Source organism: Chrysemys picta, chromosome 2, assembly GCF_011386835.1.
Source record: "Chrysemys picta bellii isolate R12L10 chromosome 2, ASM1138683v2, whole genome shotgun sequence".
Classification (NCBI taxonomy): domain Eukaryota; kingdom Metazoa; phylum Chordata; order Testudines; family Emydidae; genus Chrysemys; species Chrysemys picta.
The window spans coordinates 107,105,558-107,130,899 of NC_088792.1; the positions used below are offsets into that span (position 1 = coordinate 107,105,558).

The window sequence follows — 25,342 nt, forward strand, 5'->3', positions numbered from 1 at the left end:
CCGCTCAGTTCTTTGCAACACCTAGTGTAAATAGCTTCTTTTCAAGTGATCATATGGTACAACCCTGGAGGGATAGCTCCTCAGACTCAGTGGCGCTACACCATTTTACACCAGCTGAGAATCTGGCCCTTAAAGTTTCTTGGGCCCAGATCCTCAGTGGTAGTTAGGCATCTAATTCCCATTGAAATCAATGGGAGTTTAGATGCCTGAATACTTTTAAGGATCTGGGTTGTGATGAAGACAGGGACTCATTTCCTAAACTGAGAGATTCAGACCTACCAGAGGACTCTTGGTCAAATATTCCTTTTCACAAAATAGCCTCCCATTAGCCCATATTTGAATGTTAAGGGATGTGATCCTGATTATAGTGATCAGCCAAGCAAAGGATTCTCCATAGGTCAGATTGTGCTTCCCTTTTATCTGTTTGTTTCTGAGCTTTCTAACCATATTACTCAATAATGAGAATGGTTATAGCTTGTTTTTGTATGCGCACATGCACAAGCTAGTTGTTTCCAAATGTGCAAGATAACAAGAGATGTTCATATGGCCTGGGGGGGAAAGGAAGCATTTACTGGTTTAACTTTTTTTAATCTTGTATTGTTCTTTTGCATTAAAAAAGAAGATCAATTCTGATTTATCCCTAAAACATTAGCTGACATCATTATTTTAGTTTTCACTTAGGACAAACAGATGTCAGAAAATTAGTTTCAAAGACTGGTTTGACATCAGACTCAGGGACCATTTCTTACGGCAAACAGGAATGATGGAAGGAATTGGGGGGGATGATACACAGGATTTCTTTCTCATGTAAATTGTCCCATCTAATCCAACCATTTGGTGCAACTCAAAACACAGATCACATTTATCAGAGATTTAAAAAAATCATATACCTCCAAACCAAAAAAGCATAAAATCACATACCTCCAAACTTCAAAGAGCAATACCAAAAACCAAACCAAAACAACAACAAAAAACAACACCAAAGCCATATTTGCATCTTTGTATGGTCAATCTGACTTACTCCCTTGATAAAGTGTACCAATTTAGACAAATGACTGTGCTTCCTAAAGGGTTGGGTGTTTTTTTTTCCCTGAAGTGGAGAAAAGCACATTAATATAACTCCTATGTTAATATCCTGCCTGAGGAGGGTCAGGACTTTTGTATGGAAGGTACAGGGTTTCCTTTACACTGTCTAAACTTCTCATTTTATTTTTTTCTCTCTCTTCTGTCTCTTTCCTGATTTGGCTGCTTAGGGACAGACAGGTAATGGAGAAGAAATTGAAAGGGAAAATACAGGGAAAATGTAAATGAAAAGAAGTTATTATAACTGTTATAATGAAGTGCCTTTCATTTAAATATAAGAATGTAACGCTGAAATGAACTTGTGATCCTGAAATGCATTTTTAATGAGTTTCCTTTTTATTTTGCTGCTTCAGTGGCATATTTTAAAGACCCTTTGAAAAAAGCCACATTAAAAACCCCACCAAATGCCACAACATGCAAAATTGGATATTGGTTTATTCCAAAACTGCTGATCAGGAAGAGTGGCTCTTCAACACAAAATGTTGCAGTCACTTTATTTAAATGAGTTTGAATTTGCATTGTGATGTGCCATTCTGATTTAGAAAAAAAAATTAGATTTTCAGATCAAATTGACCCAGCCAGTGAAGCGTTAAGAAACTGGCAGGTTTAGTCTGAAAGCCTCATGTTATATCAAACCTGCAGCCGGTGGAAGTCATAGAGCACCAGTGAGAAAACAACTTTCTCACTGAAATCTTTCTCTCGTTACTATGTAAGATTTTTGTTCTCACATATTTCTCCTTCTCCTCATAGGGGAACGCCCTTTCCACTGCACTCAGTGTGGAGCCTCCTTTACTCAGAAAGGCAACCTCCTCCGCCACATAAAGTTGCATTCAGGCGAAAAACCCTTCAAATGTCACTTGTGCAACTATGCCTGCCGACGCAGGGATGCCCTCACGGGCCACCTGAGGACTCATTCTGGTTAGTAACTGCATCCGAGCACTTTCTGGACAAAGTTTGCTCACTTCCAGGTCAGGCCAGGAGTTGTGTACATGCTCACTGCCACCATGTCTTCAATGGCTGCTTGGATCAGGATGCAAGTAGTCTCACTTCAGGCTTAACCAACTTGTGACATGAACAAAAAATGATCAGCTGCAATGTTTGAGCAGTGAGGATGCCTCCTCAGAAGTTACTAAACTCTGCTTATTTTAGCAACCCCAAATAATCAGCTTTTCTTTACTTCTTGGCACCAGGCTAGTTGGAAATTCCCATGTTAGGGTCTGATATTTCAACCCTTAGGTGAGCAATCCCTTTAATGGGACTACTTGCATGAATAAGGGCTGCATGATTTGAGTGAAATGCACCACGGTGCAGAGCCTGCCTAAGGCCACTGTGCCAGTTAAGTCCCACTTAATCCCTCAAAAAGAAGGTTTGAGTAATGCATAGGCTTGGTGCTGGCTCTCTGAATATGAGGTTAATTTCACCCATTGCGCATAACATATGTTGTGTGCTGCATTCTACTCTTAGAGGTTTTAGGTAGGGGTTGTTATTTCTTAAATAAAAAGACTCTAATATGGAGGCCTGGATAAATATTTTCTGAAATACTCATGCTTGTGCTCATATCTGCCTGTTCACTTAACAAGGCTTCTCAATGTTTAAAAAGGTCACCGCATCACTCTCCTTCTGAGAGCAAATCCAAAATGGTACCCGCACCATTAAAAGTGCCTGCAACCATGCAAACTGGGGCTATGATTTCATCAGATGTCACAAATTAAGCTGGAATTCTCCTGGTCAGTATTTGGATAGGAGGCCTCCAAGGGAAACCTTGGTTGCAGAAGTGATGTAAAAAAAAGTTAGCATTGAGCCAATGGCCCTGGATGGTGGTAGCAGACTCTGGAAGTGCCATTTTTTATCTGAGGTGAAAAACTGATCACTAAAGATGGCTCTATCTGTAAGAGGTGTTCTCCCAGGTGTCCAAATCAAATTCCCTTTGGATTCTGCCTATATCAGGTCCTAATTCAAGAAACCATTTAAGCACAAGCGTAATATTAAAGATGTGCTTAAGCCCATTGATTTTAGTGCTTAAATGATATCCTGCATAAGGATTTTTTTCTGAACTGGGCCCATAGGCATTCTGCTTATCTAAAATTGCCATTTCAAGGAGATACAGTATTCCTCTGCACTTCCTCTCCGAACAGGTATTGTGTTGTGCTTTATGCTATTTATCAGCTGTAGCATTCCATCCCAGATGTGGGTGAAGTGATTTCTATACAGTTTGAATAAAGTTTTGAGATTCTTTAGGATCTGAGAAACTATATAAATATGCAATATTATTATGATTAGTTAAAGTGACATCATTGTATGCAAATACATTGATGGTCTCAGTCCAGTTCCTATCTGACAGTGGTGGTGAGTGAAACTCAAAGATGAGGTTTGTATAACCATCCAAAAGTACAGCTCCTTATCAAAACTGGCCAGTCTTTTTAGTATAAGTCCTCAAATTTTGGGCCAGAAATCTCACGTGAACGGTCACTCTTGTAAGATTCCCCAGTACTTTCTGCATTTGGTCATGCTAGATACACCACAAGCAGAGCCTCTGTCATGATATTTCAGTGCTTCTACTTCTGGATTCTGCTAGAACCAGGAAAATGAAAATATTTTTTATAAAAATTATCCAGGACTGATTTGAACCTTTAAAAAAGGCTCTATTTGGATTTGGTTCTAATTTTAAGTAAAGGGTTGAGTTGGTTCTTGTTGCATCAGAACTAGTTCGTCTATCTCTAGTGGACAGTGGTCTACACCACAAAAACAGTCACCCCAGTTAGCAGTCTCTGTGCAGAGAGGTAAATAATTAAAGAGACTTGGAGACTGAATTACCTTCTCAGCCCTACTGTTCTTCCCTCATCAACCTGAGAATTCTTCCTACTTCAAGGATGAGGCAAAGAATGGAGAAAGGCTTGTAGCACTGCAACCCTTTCTGTGCCAAACTGGCAGCTCCCCAATGCAATACATTCTAAGGGGTAGAGTCCAAGGTCCTGAAATTCCAGAAATTGGGATCTCAGTATAATTTTCAACTTGAGAACCAGGATTTTAACAGCATCTGTCCTAGCATTTTGCAAACCCTTTAACTTTATAGAAACAGTTATCAATACACACATCTTTATTTTACAAAACCCAGCAAACTGAATACTTAGACAAATGTTGTTATCATATTTGCAAACATCCTTTGAGGTATTTGGTGCCTCTGTGGGTCTCTGATTTTGCTGTTGCATGCCACCAGTCACCAAGACAAAATTCTATCTGATATTATACTTGCCCTCAGATATTTCAGACCAGTTCCAAAGCAGAGAAGAAAACCAATCAGGACCAATGACACACAAAATGTGTGGGGCAACTGAGATTGCCCTAGTTTTGAAGATTTAAGGCCAGATTCCTTGGTTAGTGTAAATCAGGGTAGTTTCATTGATTTCAATGGAGCTAAGCCAGTTTGTACCAGCTGAGGACCTGGTCTTTAAATTAGAGACTATAACTAAATTTTCATTGTTGTTTTGAGAGGCCCCAAACACTCCACTGATCGTTGGCTGTAGATAGTCATAGCACAAATGATTTCTTGTTATTATTATTATTCTGTCAGATACTTAAGTTAACTCTTTTGCTAAATTGTGTTTTCTGCAGTTGGCAAACCTCACAAATGTGGATACTGTGGCCGAAGCTATAAACAACGCAGCTCTTTAGAAGAACATAAAGAACGCTGCCACAATTATCTGCAAACCATGAGCCTCTCAGGCAGCTTGTATCCAGGTAGGAGTTCAAAGCAGAAAGGGTAAACCTGGAACCAGTACCCTCCTGTCACTCATTAATTGCCAGGGGATGGTCTAGTTGAGCTATCTGGGAAGCGTAACTATCCATTACAGTACCACCACTGAACAGATTTTTGGATATATATTTCCATCTCTGTCTTGGTAGATAGATAATTAGTTGGAGCTATTGTTGTACTTAATCAATATTTAGTTTTCTTGTTTTCCTTGCTCCAATCTAAAACGAGAAAGCTAAGGTATGAAGGCCAATTTTGACTTTTACATCTAGAAACAACACCTTCAGGTAACCAGCTACAAGACTTGGAATTCCTTAGCTCACCAGCTGTTCAGGCTAAAGCATAGTTATCCCAACTCATAGGGCTGGAACGTTCCTATTTATTTTGAGTCCTATAGATTACAATACTCAGGACTACAAACTCTTGTTAAAAAGGTAATTCCACTGCCAGTATATGATTTAGAGCTAATTTACTCTGGAATGCACACTTTGGTATAAGAGGGGATAAGAACCACACACACACCCTTACACACCTGCATAGGCTATCCGGACCTTGTGTCCCAGTGCACAGCAATGAGTAGGCGCTCAATGCCAACTACTCCTCCCAGGCCAAGCAAGTGAGCAGGAAGAGAAAAGAACCTTAGCTCTGCCCCACAATGCACTGGCTAACCCAGAGGAGCCAGTCTGGAGAGGGTAGTAATTTGCTGTTGGTAGGCACCAGCAGCAAACAACTACCCACCTAAACCAAAGGGGAAGTAGGGAGGGAATCATGCCTCTCTGGAACACGATTTTTTCCTTGGGGCCTGTGCACCAAAACCTGATCCCATGTCTGGGGCATGTAGCAGAGCCACAATCTATTCCTTAGAGACTACAGAATCTAAAATTGTGCCTAAAATTGAGGAGGTCTTGCAAGTTGGAAACAAAGGTACCAATTAGATGTGTGAGACTGATCACAAGAGGTAATCATACCAGATACGTTGATAGGCATTAGTTCAGGGGGCGAGCATAGTATCAATGTACAGAGGAATTTAAGGTTTCAGTCCATCTGATAAACTACATTTCTTGCATACCTTTTGGATCCTGTAAGTATATATTATTCAGTTTGTCAAATGACAAACTGGTATGTTATCTCTGACCTATTTGCAATGATGCCTTATTTAACATTGTATATCTGGACAGCACTTGAATATGTTTTTACATGTTACAAGATAATGTAAAGTATATGCACATAATGATAACACTGAATGCAGCTGAGATCCTTCTGACAGACAGCATGTTAGAGCAGCGCTCCTCCTAATTTTATTGAGGGGTTGGAGAATGTATAAATAGGAGGAAAGCTGAAGCTAATGTACTCAAAGCCATGATATTTATTCCGTAACAGGGTGATAGGATGTAGAAGCCAATAGTCTGTCTGGGGTTAGAATTTCCAGCCTGGCATAAAGGTTTGATACGTCTGTGGGCAAAAGAAAACAACAATTTGTGTTAGCTTTTCAGTAACTTGCTGAAAATAAAATATTAGTAAAGAAAAATATGCAGATGAAGCTGAAATCAGTAACGAGAAACTGTAGTAAGAAATAACTCTCAGATGTATGGGACTGTGCTTATTATAAACCCTGACAGAAAAAGCTTAGATGTTCACAGCAGTTTAGGGTTATGCAGCTCAGTATTTAATATTTGAATCAGATTGAAAGTTGGCATATTCATAAGTGGTGTTTAAGAAACATTGCTTTCTTGAATACACAAAGAGTATCAGACAGATCCCTATTATACCTAATATGACTTTGATTTTAGAAACCGGCAGTAAAATGGAAGGAATAGCTTATATTTTAAACATTGTATTTTGCCAAAGCTCCTACTTTTTAACAAAATTTGGTATTATTTCTCAGGTAATAAACCAGTTTTTCATTAAAAAAAACCTTTGTTGAAAGTGATCCTGGTATTTTAAATTACATACCAGGCTCCCTAACTCATCACAAACACAGTTTGACTTCAGATGCCGTTTTTCAATTTTAAAAATATTGTATCTGTAAAGAGGTAAATATGCAACAAAGCCGGTCAGAATGAGACATGGTCCTTTTCGTATTTAAAAATATTTTTATTGCATGTTTTTTATACTTAGAAAAGTAAGTCAGTCTTATATGCAAGAACTACTGTTCATTCAGCTTTTCAGTATGTATTATTGAGCTATTACTACGATAATAAAGTCCCACTGATTGTTGTATTGATAGAATCATAAAAATGAGGGGTAAGGTCATCCGGTCCATCTCCCTGTTACTGCAGGATTATTTTCCACAGCATATTTTCTAGTATTTTGTCTAATCTAATTGAAAAAGTCCTAAGCAATTGATTTCTACCACTTCCTTTAGGAGCCTGATAGATCTCATTGGGAAACGTACCTAATATGGGCAGAGCCAAGGAGGAGGGTGAAGGGGAACAACATATTTTCTTTCATTTTGTCTTTGAATTTGACGATTTGGAGTGAAATCCTGGCCCCACTGAAATCAATGGCAGAGCTCCAAACAACTTCAGTAGGGCTAGAATTTCACCTTAGTGTCTGATGCTGCTTCCACAGACATAAGTTGGAGTTTTGCTATTGATTTCAATAGGAACACATGAGACCCTCCAAGTACTATAGAAAATAACAGAAAAGACAAACTATGAAAACTTATAGACTGAGCTTTGCTCTTGTGGTTTAGTATATCATTAGAATAAATCAATGAAGATACGGCATAGTACAGCCACAAAGATACACAGGTAGATTGATATCTGTATACGCCTACACCGAGTGGGCCAATGTTTTTTGTTCCCACAAAAAAATTCAGTGAAAACACAAAAACAGAAAAAAAATTCAATTTTTGGCAACCAACCCCCCTCCCCAAAATTCAGGTTTGCAGCCAATGTTTTTGGGGTGTGGTAGGGTGGGGGTAGGTTTCAGTTTCCCAAAACTGGAAAATACTGGTTTGGGCCTAAATTTTTATTTTTTGCTTGCCATTTTTCATCAAAACAGCAAACAAACAAACAAACAAACAAAAAGTATGTGAACTCATGGGCTAACCCTCCTTTAATTCTTTGGAACTGTTATTGTGCTACCTTCTTGGATGTCATGGGGAAATGTCTTTGCATTTTGGTGGCAATGTGGGAACTGCTATTTGTCATTATTTCCTTTAGAAACAATGACTTTTTGTTGTTTTGGGCCTTTACCATAGAGTTTTACCCTTTTGTGACTTCTAAATTGGATTGGAAAACACCTGAAAGTGTTAGCCTACACCAAATATAGAAGCTTGCTTCCTTAATGGGTGCATGGTAATGAGCATACAACACCATTGCTCTGTACTGACTGACTGATCACTTCCAGATGCTATTCAAGGAGTGGGTCACAGTCTTTAAAATCTTAAATGGTCTGGGGCCCAGTCATTTTAGCGAGCACTTCAACCACTGTAGTATGTCATCCTGCAGCAGTGGTTAAGATCTGCTAGATTGCTCCTGCTATTGGTTCCTAGAGTTGTCTTCCATGGGGGCACTCTTCTCTGAGGGTACTTAACAGCTTCTTCTGTTGATCCACCCCACCTGAGTCTGTCAACTCAGGGGATGATGTAGCCAAGCCTGTTCTATCAGGCTGCCATTTAAATGACATATTGCTAACATTAGAGAGACAAGGTGGGTGAGGTAATATCTTTTATTGGACCAACTTCTGTGGGTGAGAGAGACAAGCTTTCGAGCTTACACAGACCTGAAGAAGAGTCAAATTGGTCCAATAAAAGATATTACCTCATCCACCTTGTCTCTCTCTAATATCCTGGGACCAATACAGTTACAATAACACTGTATACATATTACTAGCATGGCAGTCCATTAGGTTTGCTTATTCCTTTCATGTAGGCAACAGATATATTTACTTTAACTATTGTTATATGTCCAATTACCACAGCAGTAGATACCATGTAAACATCTATCAATAAGGGAGCACACCTATTGAGACGATAACATGTCACCAGCATACATATAACATAAAAGACAGATTGCCCAATCAAGGCCTAAAGCATTCATGCTTTATTACTTGATGATCAGATATCAAGTCACAATCTTGCTTAAAATATTCATCTCTTGGCAAAAGATAAAAAAAATCCAGAGAGCAATCACTCAGTATGTGTTACACACACTTGATAGATCATCTTTTCTTCAGACATTGGATGCTCAGGATAAGTATAGTTTACCATCATAGAGCTCTTGTTGTGCCAGTTCATCTCAAACCCCCTTCAGCGTCCACAGGCAATTGCAACAAAGTGACATAACAGGAACCTTTTCCCTAGTGGTTCATAGCTAAGAATCTCTTTACTGGGCTTTCTTTCTAAACCTAAAACTTCTTAGCAGTAGCAGGAAGTCAGAAAACAGTCTGAGTGCAGAAGGTCAATGCTCTATGATAAATAAATGTTCAGCCACTGGACTAGCTAAAATTGGTTTTTAATGACTAACACTGTATCAGGGAAGTAGCGTAATAGAGAACTGTCAGAGAAGTTGTTTTCTGCATAAATTATAAATACATTCTTCTATACGAAGTGATAACCATGCCCCATTTCTGATGAAGTGATGCTTATTGTGCTGGGCTTTTCTGTCACTAAAAGGTAGTGGGGGGAGGGTAAGAGGGGGAGGGCTTTGTATCAAATATAATATTAAAGATCTTAGGGCCTGATTCTCCATTTTCCTGCACCATGTGTAATCATTCAGACCATTGCAAGGTGGGTGTAAAACCAAATCAGAGTGATCATGTTAGACATTCATTTTGTACCAGTGTAAATAACTAGACAGGGTGCAGAGCAATGGAGAATCAGGCCCCATAAGCTTTGCAATCTGTTATCTCTACATCCTATTTGAGGGGAAGATGAGCACTGATCTAATTTAGTCAGCATAAGGGACAATGATACAAACAGTCAGAGTCAACCTGTGCCTGTCATTGTAAGCTCCTGGTTTTAGTTGGTTGCATGCTAATAGAAAAGTCTGACTAACATGATACAAAGATGGTAGTTCCATTAAAATGGAGCGTGCGTGCCTAACCCTCTGATGTCATTTGATTTCAGTCATAAAAGAGGAAACTAACCACAGTGAAATGGCTGAAGACTTGTGCAAGATAGGGTCAGAGAGATCCCTCGTGCTGGATAGACTAGCAAGTAACGTCGCCAAACGTAAGAGCTCTATGCCTCAGAAATTTGTTGGTAAGAGTTAAACGTTTGCTGTCTCCTAAAAAAAGCCTTATAGGGTTTTCAGTCTTGCATCATGATTTTCATTTGTTATCATTAAATTAACAATATATAAATATATAGGATTCGCTAGACGGATGCATTAAAAAAGGATACTTTCTGCAGCTTAACTTTCCATTTTACAGCTTTTGTGGGGGGGGGTTCAGTATTCTTGCCTTTTCCACTGTTGATGCCCCAGGTCTTCTATATGATTATCTTGGGAATCGAGGCTCCTATTCAGGAAAGCACTTAAGCAGATGCTTAAGACTACATTTTGTTAACTTCCCACATTAGGGCCCGACCCTGTGTGTTGACACGTGTAAGCATGTATGTGTAGGTGAGGATGGGCTGAATGTAAGAGGTTAATACTATTTCACTCCTTCAGAAAGGTTGTACACTTGTTTACCTCATTTCTTTGGTCAAGTATCATTTATAAACCTAGAAATATGTGCCCAGCTGATGAGAATGGTAAAAGAAAAACCAAGATCAATTTATACTTCTTCACATACATACTGTAAGCAACACAAACTTCCATAACCTGCTTCCTTCTTTTACTAATAGACATTTTCTTGTCTCAGTGACTTGACTAGGCGGTTGTGTCCATTTTCTTCTTCCAGTTGGTATTCACTGTGCAGAGTAGTGGCTTGTAGCAAATCAATCAAAGGAAACTGAATACAATGAGAGAGATTGCAATAATGTTTAGGTTTAGACTTAAACCTTCAAAAGCATGGAAACTCAAAGGAAAGCCTGAGCTCATTTCTACGGAGAAACAGACAGAATATTCAGACTTCTCCTAGTTTTATATCACTTGCTTCAGGAGAGGATTAAAGCCTTTGGGAAGGACTAAATTGTAAGACGGGTTTTGAAGAAAAGGTGGAGACATGACAGACTAGGTAAGGGAGGGGGATTCCAGAATGTAGGAAGCCACATGGAAGGAGGTTTGATTCTAAGAGTGGGAAGACACAAGGGAGCAGTAGCTCATGTGGCAGGGATGGAGCAAAAAGGGAGTGAAGCATGCCACAGAAAGAGACAAACAGAGAATAGTAGGGATCCAAGTTGTATATACCCTTTAAGAGAAGAAGAAGAAGAAGCCTAAACTTGATGGAGTGGGTGACAGGAAGCCAGTGGAAGGATTTGAAGCAGGGAAGAACACTGGTAGAGCAGTAGGCATTTAGTTTTTCAGGGGTTAAATTTGAACTGTGGGCAGGACATCCAGGAAGAGACAGCCAGAAGTACAAATATGAATAGAGTGGGTTTAAGTGAGAGGACAAGAGGCACAGCAGAAAATACTGGATGAGATTGTAAAGGGAGAAGAAGATAGGGCCAACACAGAACACTGAGAGACCTTGGTAAAGAGAGGGAGGAAAGAGGCACCACCAAAGAAGATACTGCAGAAGTAGTCTGAGAGGTAGGAGAGGAAGTCTCTACAGTCTAGGGCAGAGAGAGTTTGTAGGAAGAGGGCATGATCAACTATATCTAAAATGGGAGAGAGCTGAAAATTATGGAGATGGAGAAGAACCTTTGTGATTTGTCCAGGACGACATCATTGGGCAGTTTCAGTGGAATGGAGGTGGCCCAATTGAAGGTGATCAAGGAGTGAATTAACATAGAGGAAGCTAAGGCCACATTTGAGAATTTTGAAAGAGGAGAGTGGTAGATGGAGAGGAGATGGGCTCAATGGAGGGATGTTTGAGGCTACAGGAAATAATAGCATGCTTGAAGTCAGAGATGTGTGAGCGAGAGCAGAGAAAAACTGAGAAGGAGGGAGATTGTATAGGGGGGAAGTCAGGAGTTGGAGAAAACAAGGTCAAGAGAGCAGATTGAGAGACTGGTGGAAGAGAGTAAGAGACACACGTCTGAATCAGAAACGGGTGAGGGAGGAGAGACTATATTGTAAGAGAGGGGAGGAGGAATCTTGTACCAGAGTGTGTCATTATGTCAGAAGGTAGAATAGTAGGTTTAAGGAGACAGTCAAAGATGGGGAAAAGAAGTGATTGTAGGAGCAGGACTTAATCAGGGCAGGAAATGTAGCTGCTTACCAACTAAGATGGCAGAATTGTAGTGGAGGTAAATACTGAAAATGTGGTAGGAATTCTGAGTTATTAAAGAACTCCAAATTGTTTGATGATTAAGGACCGGATTCAACTACCAGAGTAAGTTGATGCAATTCTTCTGAAGGCTCTGGATTGAATTTGTCTCTTAGACTTTTTGCATAAGGAAAAAATATCAGCTGTGAAGACACCAAGAAGACCAGAGAAATTAATTTGGTTTAGAAAACTATTTTTAATAAACACAAATAAGTAACCCATTTAGAGCGGTTGGGCATGGACTGTTTTTTGTTTTCCATTGTTTGTCACCCTCATGCTGACAAACAATAGAGAAAGCCAGGCAAATGAGAGACACAGGTAAGGCAGAGTTTTCTGTCACTTATTCAGTGTGTGGTGTAAGAAGACACCATGACAGACTATTTATGAAGACTCTGCTGTAAAAAAAAAAAGGCCTCTTTGGGCAAAGAGACTCATCAGAGACCCCCAAATTCCCTCCTTTTTTCCCCAGTGCTCACCCCGTTTAATATGAAGTACATTACGAGTTGCTCAAACTCCAAGTCCGGTCTCCTTGTCCAAAGTCCGTTTTGGTAACAAGAAAATGGACATTGAACTAAAGGATTAAATACACCAAACACTGAACCAATTTCCAGCTCTCCCACATTCCTTTAACATAACAATGCTACCATCATTTAACCAGTGACTAATTTAAAAGACACCAGTCCTGATTCTCCTCACTTACACTGATTTTAAACCAGCGCATCACTATTGACCTCACTGGCATCACTCGTCATTTAGACTGAATTAAATGAGAGGAGAATAAAGCCCAGAAGCACCACTGGTTACAAATGCCAGAGAAGGCGCAGGTTTCCTCGGCCAACCATAAACCTCAGGGCTAGTTAACAGGTAGGAAAAACAAGCCACTGTTGCAAAGAGGAACACAACAATATTAGAGATAAGTCAAGGTCCAGTCAGTCCCAAACTCAAGAGAGACAGAACAGTATGTGGAACTTGGTATAAAGCTGAGCTCATTCACCAATTTCAATTAATTAGGTGTGAAATTATTTGACAGCAATAGTGCCATTGCAGCACTTGTGTACGGCACCTTGCTTTGCAAACAGGAACAAACCCCAGGGTTGAGAGCCAAATTGGACCTTCCAACCTGGGGTTGGAGAGGGACTGGTAACAGTTCAGGCTGAAATGTGTCTGATATGTTAAAACATCAACCAGAAATTTTTTTTAAAAGAAGCCTATCAAAGCTAGAGCGTATCAGCTGTCTGTTAGCATTTAGTTACCTGTGGCAAGCACCCTGAAACACTGCAAAGCTTCTGAAGAGCTTCACGCCACTAGCAGTTTACCTTACTTATTCTCTGATAACCATAAAAATAGGTGATTGTTTTTAATGAGCACTAGTGTTATCTGCACTGCCCATATGTAAAAATGATACTTGCCTGCCTTAAGCTTGTGTGTGTTTGAAATGCTCTTGCTCTGTGACAGATTTTTCCTTACGAGGAGCTGATCATATTGGTCAGCTATAGGCTAGTTATGGTACATAATCATAAAGCAAATATTAACCAATAAAGAACACCTAAACTTGTGCCCTCTGGATGCTCAGTGTATAACATATAATAATAAAGAGAGCCCAGGTTTAATGATGTACAGTACATATATGCTTTAACTTTGTTGTTTTCTGAATCAGGGGTATAAATTCATATTAAAAAATGTGGTAAGCATTTCACACATTGCCCATACATTTTCCACAGAGTCCATTTTGACTCTCTAGTCTTTAGCTCTTTGCATTTTGAAACTATGGGATTAGAAATGGTGCATCTAATAAAAACCATGGCATTAGTGGGGAGGAGCAAACACTAGCACTAGGAGTGGGAGGTGGGAAAAGCAACCCAAAAAGCACAGGGTCTGGCATGGGTGGAGCCAAGTTAGGAGCTGTATATGCCATGCCACCTTACTGGAAATGTACTGAGGAGTTAAGATAGCTCTAAGAAGTGCTAGCTCTAGGGCTGGTCAGAAAACAAAAACATCCATTTTGAACAAATGTTGAGCTTTTGACATTTGTTTTCATTCTGCATTAGAACAAAAACTAAAACTTTTAGAAATTTTTCACAAAAAATGAGAGAGTCCCCTGCCTTCCAATTACCCAGTAGCTCACTGGGTAGAGCACTCACCTGAGGATGAGGGAAGACCCAAGAGCAAATCCCTGCTCTGCTTGAGTCAGAGCAGGGATTTGAACCTAGGTCTCCCACATTTCAGCTGAATAAGAGCCTCCTGGGAAGAGGGAGAAATCCCGGACCTGAGAAAGTTTAGACAAAAAGAGAGAAGATTCCTCAAAACGTTCTAGTTTTGACCAATCTGCATTTTCCTACAAAAAGACGTTTCGTCAAAAAATTCCTGACCAGCTCTAGTTGGCTCCCATTCTGTGCCTGCTACCTCCCCTGCTGTGGAGTGAGGCTAGAGCACAGCAGGGAGGAGCCAGGCTTCCAGAGAAGATGGAGGCCCAGGAAGTGCCTGGTAGGCAGCAGGACTTTCTGCACTATAGGCCTGTTTTTTTCAGGATTTCAAGCAAGCGATTTCCAGGCTGCACTCCTGGCCCTTTGTGGAGTTTGGAAATCCCTCCACTCTGACAGGGCAGTTCTGTCCACTTCATCCTGTGGAATTTCCAACAGACTTTCCCCCTGCTCTTTGGAGGCTCTTCAACAGGAAGGGACAATTGAGCCCCATTTTATGCAATCTTGTACATGCTGCAGACTAATGGAAAGTTATTAGTATAGCCTGGAGCAGTATTAACTTCCAAGGGAGCCCCTCTGTATTTTAAGGAGGAGTGACAGCAGCAGTGGCTGGTAGGAGGGAAGCAGAACAGGCTCTACATAGAAAGACCTCACCTCCCTGGATCCCCTGAGATCTGTCAGACCCATGTTGCTCACAGTTCCATAGGGCAGTGGTGTTCAAACTTTTTTTCTGGTGACCCAGTTGAAGAAAATTGTTAATGCCCGCGACCCAGCAAAGTTGGGGTTGAGGGGTTTGTGGTGTGGGAGGGGCTCAGGGCTGGGCCAGAGGGTTGAGGTGAGGGGGTAAGGGCTGCAGGGTGGGGCCAGGAATGAATGGTTCAAGGTGTGGGAAGGGGCTCTGGACTGGGGCAGGGGGTTGGGGGGCAGGAGGGGGACAGGGCTCTGGGCTGGGGGGTGGGGCTGGGGATGAGGGGTTTGGAGTGCAGGAGGGGGCTCTGGGTTTGGGGGGGGCTCAGGGCTGGGGATTGGGGTGTGGGAGGGGGTCAAGGCTCTGGGCTGGGGGTGTAGGCTCTGTAGTGGGGCCGGGGATGAGGATTTTGGGGTGCAGGAAGGGGCTCTGGGTTTGGGGGGGCTCAGGGCTGGGGCAGGGGATTGGGGAGCAGGCTTACCTCGGGCAGCTCCTGGTCAGTGGCGCAGCGGGGGTGCTAAGACAGGCTTCCTGTCTGTTCTGGCACCACGGACCGCACTCCGCCTCGGAAGCAGCCAGCAGCAGGTCCAGCTCCTAGACAGAGGCACACAAGCGGCTCTGTGTAGCTCTCGCCCACAGGCACCGACTCCCCCTGCTCCTATTGGCTGGTTTCCAGCCAATGGGAGTGCGGAGCCAGTGCTCGGGGCGGGGGAAATATGCAGAGTCCCATGGCCCCCCTGTCTAGAAGCCGGACCTGCTGCTGGTCACTTCCAGGACACAGCGTAGTGTCAGAACAGGTAGGAACTAGCCTGCCTTAGCTGGGTAGCACCGCCGATGGGACTTTTAACAGCCAAGTCAGCGGTGCTGATCAGAGCTGCTGCGACCCAGTGCCTTCCATTCCACGACCCCATTCTGGGTCGCGACCCGCAGTTTGAAAACCCCTGCCATAGGGAGTGGGGTACACTATCTGGGAACCTGAAGGAGGTTTCTTCCTCTTTGCCCCTCCTTTATGGGACTGGTAATATTGCAGATGTATTACAAATACTGCATGAGAGACTTTTTTGTCATTCAGAGCTACCTGTTAGTGAAGTTCAGTATCATGAATGATAGTGTAGCGTAGTACACAGATATACTTTAAATCAGCAGCAGCATTTTTAAATAATTTCTCCAATTCCCAGGCTTTACTTTTATTTTTAACTTGTTTCTCTATAGCCAAGATTTTCAAAAGTGATTACTGACAATAGGCACTTCAATTTTTGGGTGCCCAGTTTGAGACATCTTACAGGGGCCTGACTTCTAAAGTGAGGAGCACCCGCTTTTTAGTCTTTAGAAGTTGGACACACAGTAACTTTTGGAAATCTTAGTTTATCTACTTGGAAACTGCTCCTAATATTTTTTCTTTGCTCATAGATGTGAAGTTGTAATTTTTTTAGTGGACTCTGTTGCACTTGTAAGGTCTCACTTAGATTTGGTTGGCAAAATGGACTGTTCAGCCAGCTCAAAAGAAGTCTCACTCCATGCAGAATGCTAATTTTCAGTTCAATGGAATTATTTATTTGAGAAACATTGCCTTATGTTGCTTCTGCCAGTTATACTTTTCACTACAGAAAACTTATGGACATGTGAACCTTCTTTTCAGAACTAGTGTCTAGCCTATGGTTGGTCAAAAAATTTTCATTTGAAGTGTTTGATGGAAAATTGATTTTTTGATTAAATGAATTATTTTGTGAAAAGTTTCAGAGTAGCAGCCGTGTTAGTCAGTATCCGCAGATTTGTACCCCGCATTGAATCTTTCTATTTTGATTTTACTGACATAGGAAGTCCAATGCTTAGACACATTGAATCCCAAATGTCTAACTCCTGATTGTTTTGGAAAATTATTTTGTGAAAAGTGTTTGCTTTCCACAGAAGGTTTTGATTTTTTTGTCAATATGTTGAATGGTCAAAAAATGAAATGTTTTTGTTTTTCAGACAAAAAACTAAATATTTCTGACAAACTCCCATTCTCTTCTATGGGCCAGGATCTTTTGACAGACTTTATCTCCCATGATGCACCATGGACATGTAACTGCCATGATATAGCACCTCCATGCACCAAGAAGGAGGTCGTGGCACACCAGAGTCCAACCAAGGAGCCCAGCCTGTAAAGAAGAATGGGAGTTTGAGGCAGTTGAACCACAAGTCTCATGAGGCAACACGGCAGTATTTCAGAATTGAATTTTGTTGTGTGTTTGGCCAAAATTTTTCAGTTTTTGATTGTTTGCCAAAATATATTTTCTCATCAGTTCTAGTGTAGCACACCAGGAAATTGAGAGCTCTTCACAGCAGTTCTCAATTTCAGATGCAGATTTGTACCCCGCATTGAATCTTTCTATTTTGATTTTACTGACATAGGAAGTCCAATGCTTAGACACATTGAATCCCAAATGTCTAACTCCTGATTGTTTTGGAATGCAGGTGAGAAATGCTTGTCTGATGTTCCCTACGATGCCACCACTAATTATGAGAAGGAGAGTGAGATGATGCAGACCCATGTTATAGACCAGGCCATTAACAATGCCATCAGTTACCTAGGGGCAGAGTCTTTGCGTCCCCTTGTGCAGACACCTCCAGGCAGCTCTGAAGCAGCACCTATTATCAGCTCCATGTATCAACTCCACAAACCTCTTGGGGACAATCACGCTCGTTCCAATCATACTGCTCAGGACACCGCGGTGGAAAACTTGTTGCTGCTTTCCAAAGCCAAATCCATCTCCTCTGAAAGGGATGCCTCCCCCAGCAATAGCTGCCAAGACTCAACAGATACAGAGAGTAATAATGAGGAGCGCAGCGGTTTAATTTACCTGACGAATCACATAGTTCCCCACGCAAGAAATGGCCTGTCTATAAAAGAAGAACAGAGGCAATATGAAGTCCTGAGGGCAGGTACTGACAATTCCCACGATGCTTTCAAAGTGATCACCAGCAATGGGGAGCAAGTAAAAGTTTACAAGTGCGAACACTGTAGAGTTCTTTTCTTGGATCATGTGATGTACACCATCCACATGGGCTGTCATGGGTTCCGCGATCCTTTTGAATGCAACATGTGTGGCTACCACAGCCAGGACAGATATGAATTCTCTTCTCACATAACACGAGGGGAGCACCGTTTCCACATGAGTTAAAACCCCTCCCACACAGATGGGACCTTGTCAGCTGTACTACTGGAGCTGTATGAACAACAAAAAACACCAGTCTATTGGACAGTAAAAGCATCCAGAAATGAAAATTAGAAGACCTGGCCCCAGGAGTTTTCTCCTCTTGGTAGCATGTATTGCAACTTAATTTTATAAAATGCATATTGATGTTTTTATTGCAAATATTTGGATCACCAAACCTTTAGTAAGTAGCAGCTTTTGTAGTCAGGTAGCTGAATCCACTTCCTTCTAGCTATTGCTTTCTGCAGACCTCTCTCTCCAACACAGTTAAGCATGTGCATAATGCACAAAAACTTGGCTGGGGGCTAGAAAGGCCTTGTGCTAATATGCTGAGAATAGGGCTCTTACACCAGACTTTTTTTTTACTTCCCATTATTACTTGGGTCATTAGGAAGACATAATTAAAATAAAGACAAAGCAGCCCAACCAAGACCCTTGAGTGGTGCCATGGGGACCTGGAATGGTGTTGCAAGCCTAGACCCTTGACAGGCACTATTTTAGCAGTGAAGTAAAATAACACAGTAGCACACACCAAGGTGTGGATTTTCTTGCCTGCATGGCATACCTTATTTCTATTGTGAAGCATAAGGCCAGTTGTTTGAAGGACATGAGAAACACCCTTGTAATATATACTCTGGAGTGGAAATTGCATTTATTTGGAGAAAAGGGTTTTGTTGACTTTTTAAAATAAATATTTTCCCTCCCTATCCAATAAAAACTAACTTTTTCCTTAAAAATATAAGGTTTAAAAATCTTTCCGCATAAGAAAATAACCATTTATGTAGAATTTTTTAAAAGGAGTTTTAATTATTTAGAAAAATACGATATTCAGTAGGAGAGAGAAAATGTTTGGAGATTATTTTTAGGCACGCTTCTTTCATTTTGGGGGCAAAATTTTTACAACTGGCTTCAAAATTTCCACATTCACCCATTTTGCATATGAAAATGCCCATTCTGCTTGCACAGCAAGTACTCTGGCTATTTTGTGGGCTGTGTCTGGAAAATTTAGCCCGCAATGATTTTTTTTGACGCACTGAAATGAATTAAACAGCCATTTAAAAAACGTAGTGCCTATCCCCCTTTTCTCTAAAATTAACCATTCATTAAGAGATCCATCCTGCAAGATACTGAGCACTCTGGCACCGATCTATCAAAGCACTTCAGCTTTTGCCTGAGTAGTCACATGAACATAAATGGAACTATTCTTATGCTTAAAGATAATCCCAAATTTAAGGGTTTTTTTTTTTTTTTGCTGGATTGAGTCCAGAGCAAGGATCAAGCCCTATGAAACCAAAAACATCTATTCTATCTCCCCCGCCCCATCCCCACATTCAGCGTCCTCTTCTTGGCAAGATCCTCCCAACTAGCTGTTTAAATTCCAGTAAAATGAAAAGACCTCTGAAGCACAAAGGCAGCTGATAGTAAAAACTGCCAATCTGTTTGTCTCTTCTTTAGTTCCTCTTCCAAATAGCTCATTCCTCTCTGCAGCCTGCTGGCTTTAAGACTGGGTAATAGTGATATTTATGCAACTTGGTTAAGAATCGCCCTGCAGAGCTGGAATATTTCCACAACAGTACAGGTACTAATAATTGATGATTGAGTTGCCCAACCCATTGAATGTACAAACATTTCCACTGTATAAGAGATTGGTACTACCCCATAAACAAAAAACATATATTGCAACAGGACCATTTCTTAAGTTTTGTAATACTGTTATGAATATATATATATATATATTCATTCATATTACGGGCCAAATTCAATAGAACTAGTGCACTTGCACCAAGGATGAATGGGGTCCAATGGGTGTATATATTACATACATATAATATATATAAACAGACAAAGGGGTCCTGGTTCTGCTTTCACTTACGCAGCTGTAAATCAAGAGCAACTCCATTGAGGCAATGGAAGGATACTGGTGTAAGTGAGATTTGAATATGCTTTACACCTCACTCCCCCCCCCCCCCCCACACACACACACATTACTTTGTTAAACTGTACAGTCATTCCTAACTATAAGAAATTTACTTTGTAAAAGCCAAGCTCCTTGGATCACAAGGGTGATATTACATAGAAAGAATGTCTATAATGCATGGACTGTGTAAACACATGCAAACACACTTATGCACATACATTGATGAATATGAATATGAACAACATCTTTCTTTTCTGGTATCCTACTGGGAATTTGACAGTAATATAAACTATAGCCCTGATTGTGATCTTATACAGGTTAAATTCCATTGACTTAAGTGTAGGTACTACTGGTTAGAATCTGGCCCCTATGCATCAGCCTGGGCAAAGCCAAGAGGGGCATTTCTATCCATTTTTTGTGCCAAAAAGATTGCCTCACTGAGTCTGTTGCATATTCTGTGTCAACAAAGACTGCACGTACTGGTATGCCAATAGCATTTAAACATGCTTCTAGGAAGAATCTGATGTTAAACTGCAAGGAAAGGGCAAAAATAACTTACACTAAGATGAGTTGTTGTTTTTAATTCAGTTTATATTCTATTTCTTTTTAATGTTCATGCTTTTCCAGGGCCTGATTCACCTGTCCTTTATCCTTACACCTTCACTGCAGGCTGTTCTCCCTGCCATTCTGACCAGGGAGGTCCGGTGTCATTGCTGAGAGTTTCTTCAGTGACCTCTTTGCGTCAGTGGCAGAGAACTGGACAGCTGAGGAATGTACCTTAATCTCCTGGAAACAGGGAGCTGGTTCTGTTACTGATATTCGTGGCCCTCTCACAGTTTAAAGTGTTATACAATCTATACACAGCTTATTTTTAGCTTTTGGAAAAAAATCTTTTTCTTAACACACCTCAGCCCATAAGGAAACGCTTTTTTAGGGCATTTCTTTGCTAAAGCCCACAAAAGAGCGAGCCAAAGTCACTACTGCTATAAGCAGGCACATCTCCAGTGGACTGGTGGCCACTTAGAGATGTGTGGATTCTGGCCTTTAGAGTGAAATGTTTAATTGTAAAATTGACGATTTCTGATTCAAAGGAGTTCTCGGCATTTAAATGGGTTGGGGCTATGTCACTTGTTTTGTCAACATGCACACATAAGTGTGTGGTTGTGAGGCTCATACATAACTCTATATAGTTATGTATCATATGATAATTTTCACAGTGGATGTGTTTCTTGGCTCTAGGCTTTTCCTATTTATATGAGAGTATGTGAATGTTGTACAATAAATAATACAGTGTATAATTTAGCTTATTAATAAGATACAGTGTATCAGAAGGAGTAGCGTAACAGCAGCAGCATTCCTTGTTTGTAGAGGGGCTTTTGTTTCACATTGTTTGCACAAAAATCATCCTCTCTTTGTTTGGAAATAAATGTATTGATAATTTTATTTATGGGGATGAACACAGGAGGGAAAAACGATCCATGTACTAGGAGCTCATTTGTCTGCAGCTAAACAAATTGTGCCTGTAGATAACCATGTTAGTGTAACCTCCCTTTTTCCCTCCTATGCGCTGGTGTACTAGCCTATCATGGTTTATCTCTAACCTAAAAAACAAAAAGAGTAAACATGTTGAACGGCTTTAAGTTAAGCTGATATCTGTTTTAAAAAAAGATGTAAATAGCAACATAGTAAGAATTGCTTTTCAGAATTTTTTCCACAGCTGATTTCTCCTCCCACCCCACCCCTGCCTTTTATATTTGATATATAAACAAGTTGTATTTACACATTTTTTGCTGTGAATTTATATTGTAAACCCCTTTTTCTTTAAGACCATTGTATTTACATTTCAAATTTTTATGAAATTTGCTTGATTTTTTTTAATTAAATTATGTCTGGAAGGTGAGACATATCTTGTGAGAGAGACAGCTTGGTAAGAGACTTGTCTTTAGTTGCTGTAGTGACATTCTGCACAGCTTAAACCCCTTCGTGCATGAGTGACTGCATGCACATGTAAGAGAATGTGCACATATGTGTGGCAAAGTGGAGCAAGGAAGAGAGCACGAAGCTGAGCTTGGGATCAGGCAGCCTGATTTTCTGTTCGCATCTACACTAGTGTAACTGTATGGAAGTCAGTAAAGTTAAACCAGCCTAACACAAGTGGGAGATAAGCAGACCCTTGATCTTTATACATAGCAGGTGAAATGCAGGGAGAGATTCTTCATTGTGCCACAGCACTGATGTATTTTGGCCATAAAATCCCAAGAAAGGGGCTCTGCCTGAGTCATGCGGGGGTGGGGGGGGGAGGGCATGGATGATCCTGCAGTTTTGTACAGCCTAAACAGGGGCTTAAAAACCACTAACAACTTCCTTTGCTGCCAGCATATGGGGGGAAGAGAAAGGGAGCACAATCCTAGGCTAAGTGTTTTTGGCTCTTACAAGCCAACCTAATTTAGGAATGCCTCAGTCTTCTCTACTGCCGCATAAAGAGGATGGCATGCAGGGAGCAGCAGGATCCAGCCACTGCAAATGAGAGCTTGAAGCCTCCTATACACCCACATCTGACTCCTGCTCTTCACATTTAAGGCTAGCTTCACAAAAGGATTTCGGCGCCTGGCTGCCACTTTTAAGTGCATAAATCCTCAAATCAGGCTTCACTGGCTTTCACAATACCTCTGCTTAGCAGCCCCCTCAACTTCCTGCCTTCTCAACTTTTGCTGTAAAAAAGTTTCCTAGGCACCTACTTCTGCATAGGAATACTGCAGCCTCTACACCACATGTCCATCTGCCTAAGCCCCAAAGTGATTCACAAGCTGAGGCAAGATAGGTGTTCCTCCACCTAACTCCCCTGCAAGGCTCAACACAGTAAGTTCAGAGCTCACCTACCAGATCAGGCCGCTATAGACAGGTTCACACAAAATGGCCGAGGCAAGGGCGAAGAGCTCCCTCATAACACTTAGCCCTGACATTAGGCTACTCATCTGGGAGACCCTGTACTGACCGCTCAAGTTCAAATATACCTGCCATCTGACAGGGAGAAGGGATTTGACCAGGAATCTAGGCAAGTGCCCTAACCACCACTTTTCAGAGGTGCTCAGTGAGATATTCTGCTGTGGGGCTCCCTCAGTCACTGCTGTTTTTAAAAAGTCACAGAAGCAGGGGGGCATGGGTCTCCCAGTTCCCAAGTGAGTGCTCTAACTCAGCTACAGAGGCATTCTCACACATGCCCTCTTGCACATGCACCCAGTGATTCATTCATTGTTTAGTCACAGCAGCACAACTTCAGCAGGTGAGACTGCAGGAGCCCCACACGTGACTATACCACAGGCCGATGTTTCGGGCACTCATGTGAGAGGTGGTAGAGCCTTGTTCAAGTCCCTTCTCCCATGGGGGGGGACTTAAACTGGGGGTCTCCCATATCCCAGGGGACTACCCTAACCACTGGGCTAAGAGTTATGAGGGAGCCCCTCCTCCCTGGCTTCTTGCAAAAATACTCTGGGCACCTCACTCCACCACAGGGGCTGCAGCTGAGAACCCCAAGCAAAAGGAGTTACCTAGGTCTGAGAGAGGAACAGGGCTTGGCATCTCGTGTTGGCTAGTTTAGACCGGAAGCTGCCTAATGTGCTGGATTTTGTGAATCACATTCTGGGGAATCCCTTTTGCCATATAGGGAGCTTATGCACCCAACTCAGGTTTGCGAATCCCAGTGATTTCTAGGCACCTAAAAATGAGGTGTGGTGACACTCAGAATTGCCACACCTATGTTCTGTTGTAACTCTAGCCCTTAGGGACAACCTGGAAAACTGGCTCTGAAATTGCTGTTTCAGTGCCCTCTCCCTACAACTATCAGTTTGACTGAGTGGTATTTGACTTTAGTTGTCTCTTTCACTCCAGCCCTCGCTTCGCTCTTTCACTGCCAAGGATAGCTATAAAGAACATAATCGTCCCTGCTTGAAGAGTCATGGTAATTAGGAACACGGCACCCTGGAAATGATTTCCATTATAATTTACTGTCACAATGATTTCTCTTCTGGACCTTTCAGCGGCGTCTCCATCCCTACTATCCCTTTCAAACCTTCTACATCAACAATGAGGAAGGGGAATGCAGCTCTGTTTTTGTTTCGAACAAGGAGTTTGTAAATATTTTGTACAGCTGGTGATTTGTGAGTCCACCATGATGAAGGGGAAAAAATTGAGGCCAGCATGCACAACAGTTCATACTTTATGGTACCTCAGATCCAAATTTGGTCAAGTGAATTTATGATTTTGCTAGTCATAATAAACCACACCTACAGCTTTGTTTCCTTATTTACTGTAACATGCAAATTATATAAACTAAAATTACACTACAGTTTTAAATTTCAGTAGGCAGCACTTGTGGAAATAAACATGGGCTGTTTTAAGATCTTTCAGTCACGTGCATTAGACCAAATCTTGATGGCTTTACTCAGTGTTACTAAATCCTTGCACTCAGCCAAAAAATACCCATTGACTTCATGGGAGATTGTGAGACTAAAAACTGTGCAAGGCCCTCAGGGCCCATTGGGAACATGCACAATGTTTCAGATATACTTCATTGCACCTTTTGTAGTATTTGCTTTACTGTTCTTACGGGCTGATTAACTTAGATACCATTGTAGGTGCAAAGACACCAATAGGCCACAAGTGCTATAAAAATGCAAAGTATAATTAACACTGCCCAACATTTTCACTGTTGGGTAAATCTACATTTAGGCATCTCAAAGTCAAAAGGTGGTTTAAGAAGTGCTCAGCACCCACCAATCACATCAAAACCAGTTGGAGCTGCGGATACTCCGCACCTTCAAAAGTCAGGTCACTTTTATTTAAGTATCAAAATGTGGATTTAGAAGCCTAACGTTAGGCACCCAGCTCTGATAACGTTGGCTATGATCATCTTTTTATTATTATTATAAAAATACATATGCAAACAGTAACTAGAAAAATCTGATTTATTCCTTTCCCTTCCCATAGGTTGAACATATTGAATTATTTTGGTCAACTTGTAAATAGAGGTAGTCAGAAAATAAGGGGTATGCCACTGTAAAAATTGGAGTTTTCAGCAAAAGCCAAACCAACCAACCTGCAAATTTTTTGGCTGAAAATCCTAATATTTTTATTCTGAAATGCTACTGCAGTGCCTCATGCTCCTCAATGGGCCAATTGTCTTGG

General features: G+C 41.3%; 1 protein-coding gene across 10 annotated transcripts in view; it reads left to right on the top strand.

The window, feature by feature from the left end:
* IKZF1 (IKAROS family zinc finger 1) overlaps positions 1–21,941 on the top strand; it is a 162,804-nt gene extending 140,863 nt beyond the window's left edge. For 4 of the 10 annotated variants that reach the window (XM_065583927.1, XM_065583923.1, XM_005278540.4 and 1 more), the window contains 4 exons: positions 1,834–2,001; positions 4,696–4,821; positions 9,909–10,043; positions 17,501–18,391. In XM_065583927.1, the coding sequence (XP_065439999.1) occupies positions 1,834–2,001; positions 4,696–4,821; positions 9,909–10,043; positions 17,501–18,207 (1,136 nt within the window). In that variant the 3' untranslated portion in view covers positions 18,208–18,391. Of the gene's footprint in view, positions 1–1,833; positions 2,002–4,695; positions 4,822–9,908; positions 10,044–17,500 lie in introns of all 10 variants that reach the window. The other 6 variants (XM_065583924.1, XM_005278541.4, XM_065583925.1 and 3 more) reach the window with 4 other exon arrangements.
* The last annotated feature ends 3,401 nt before the right edge of the window (positions 21,942–25,342 follow it).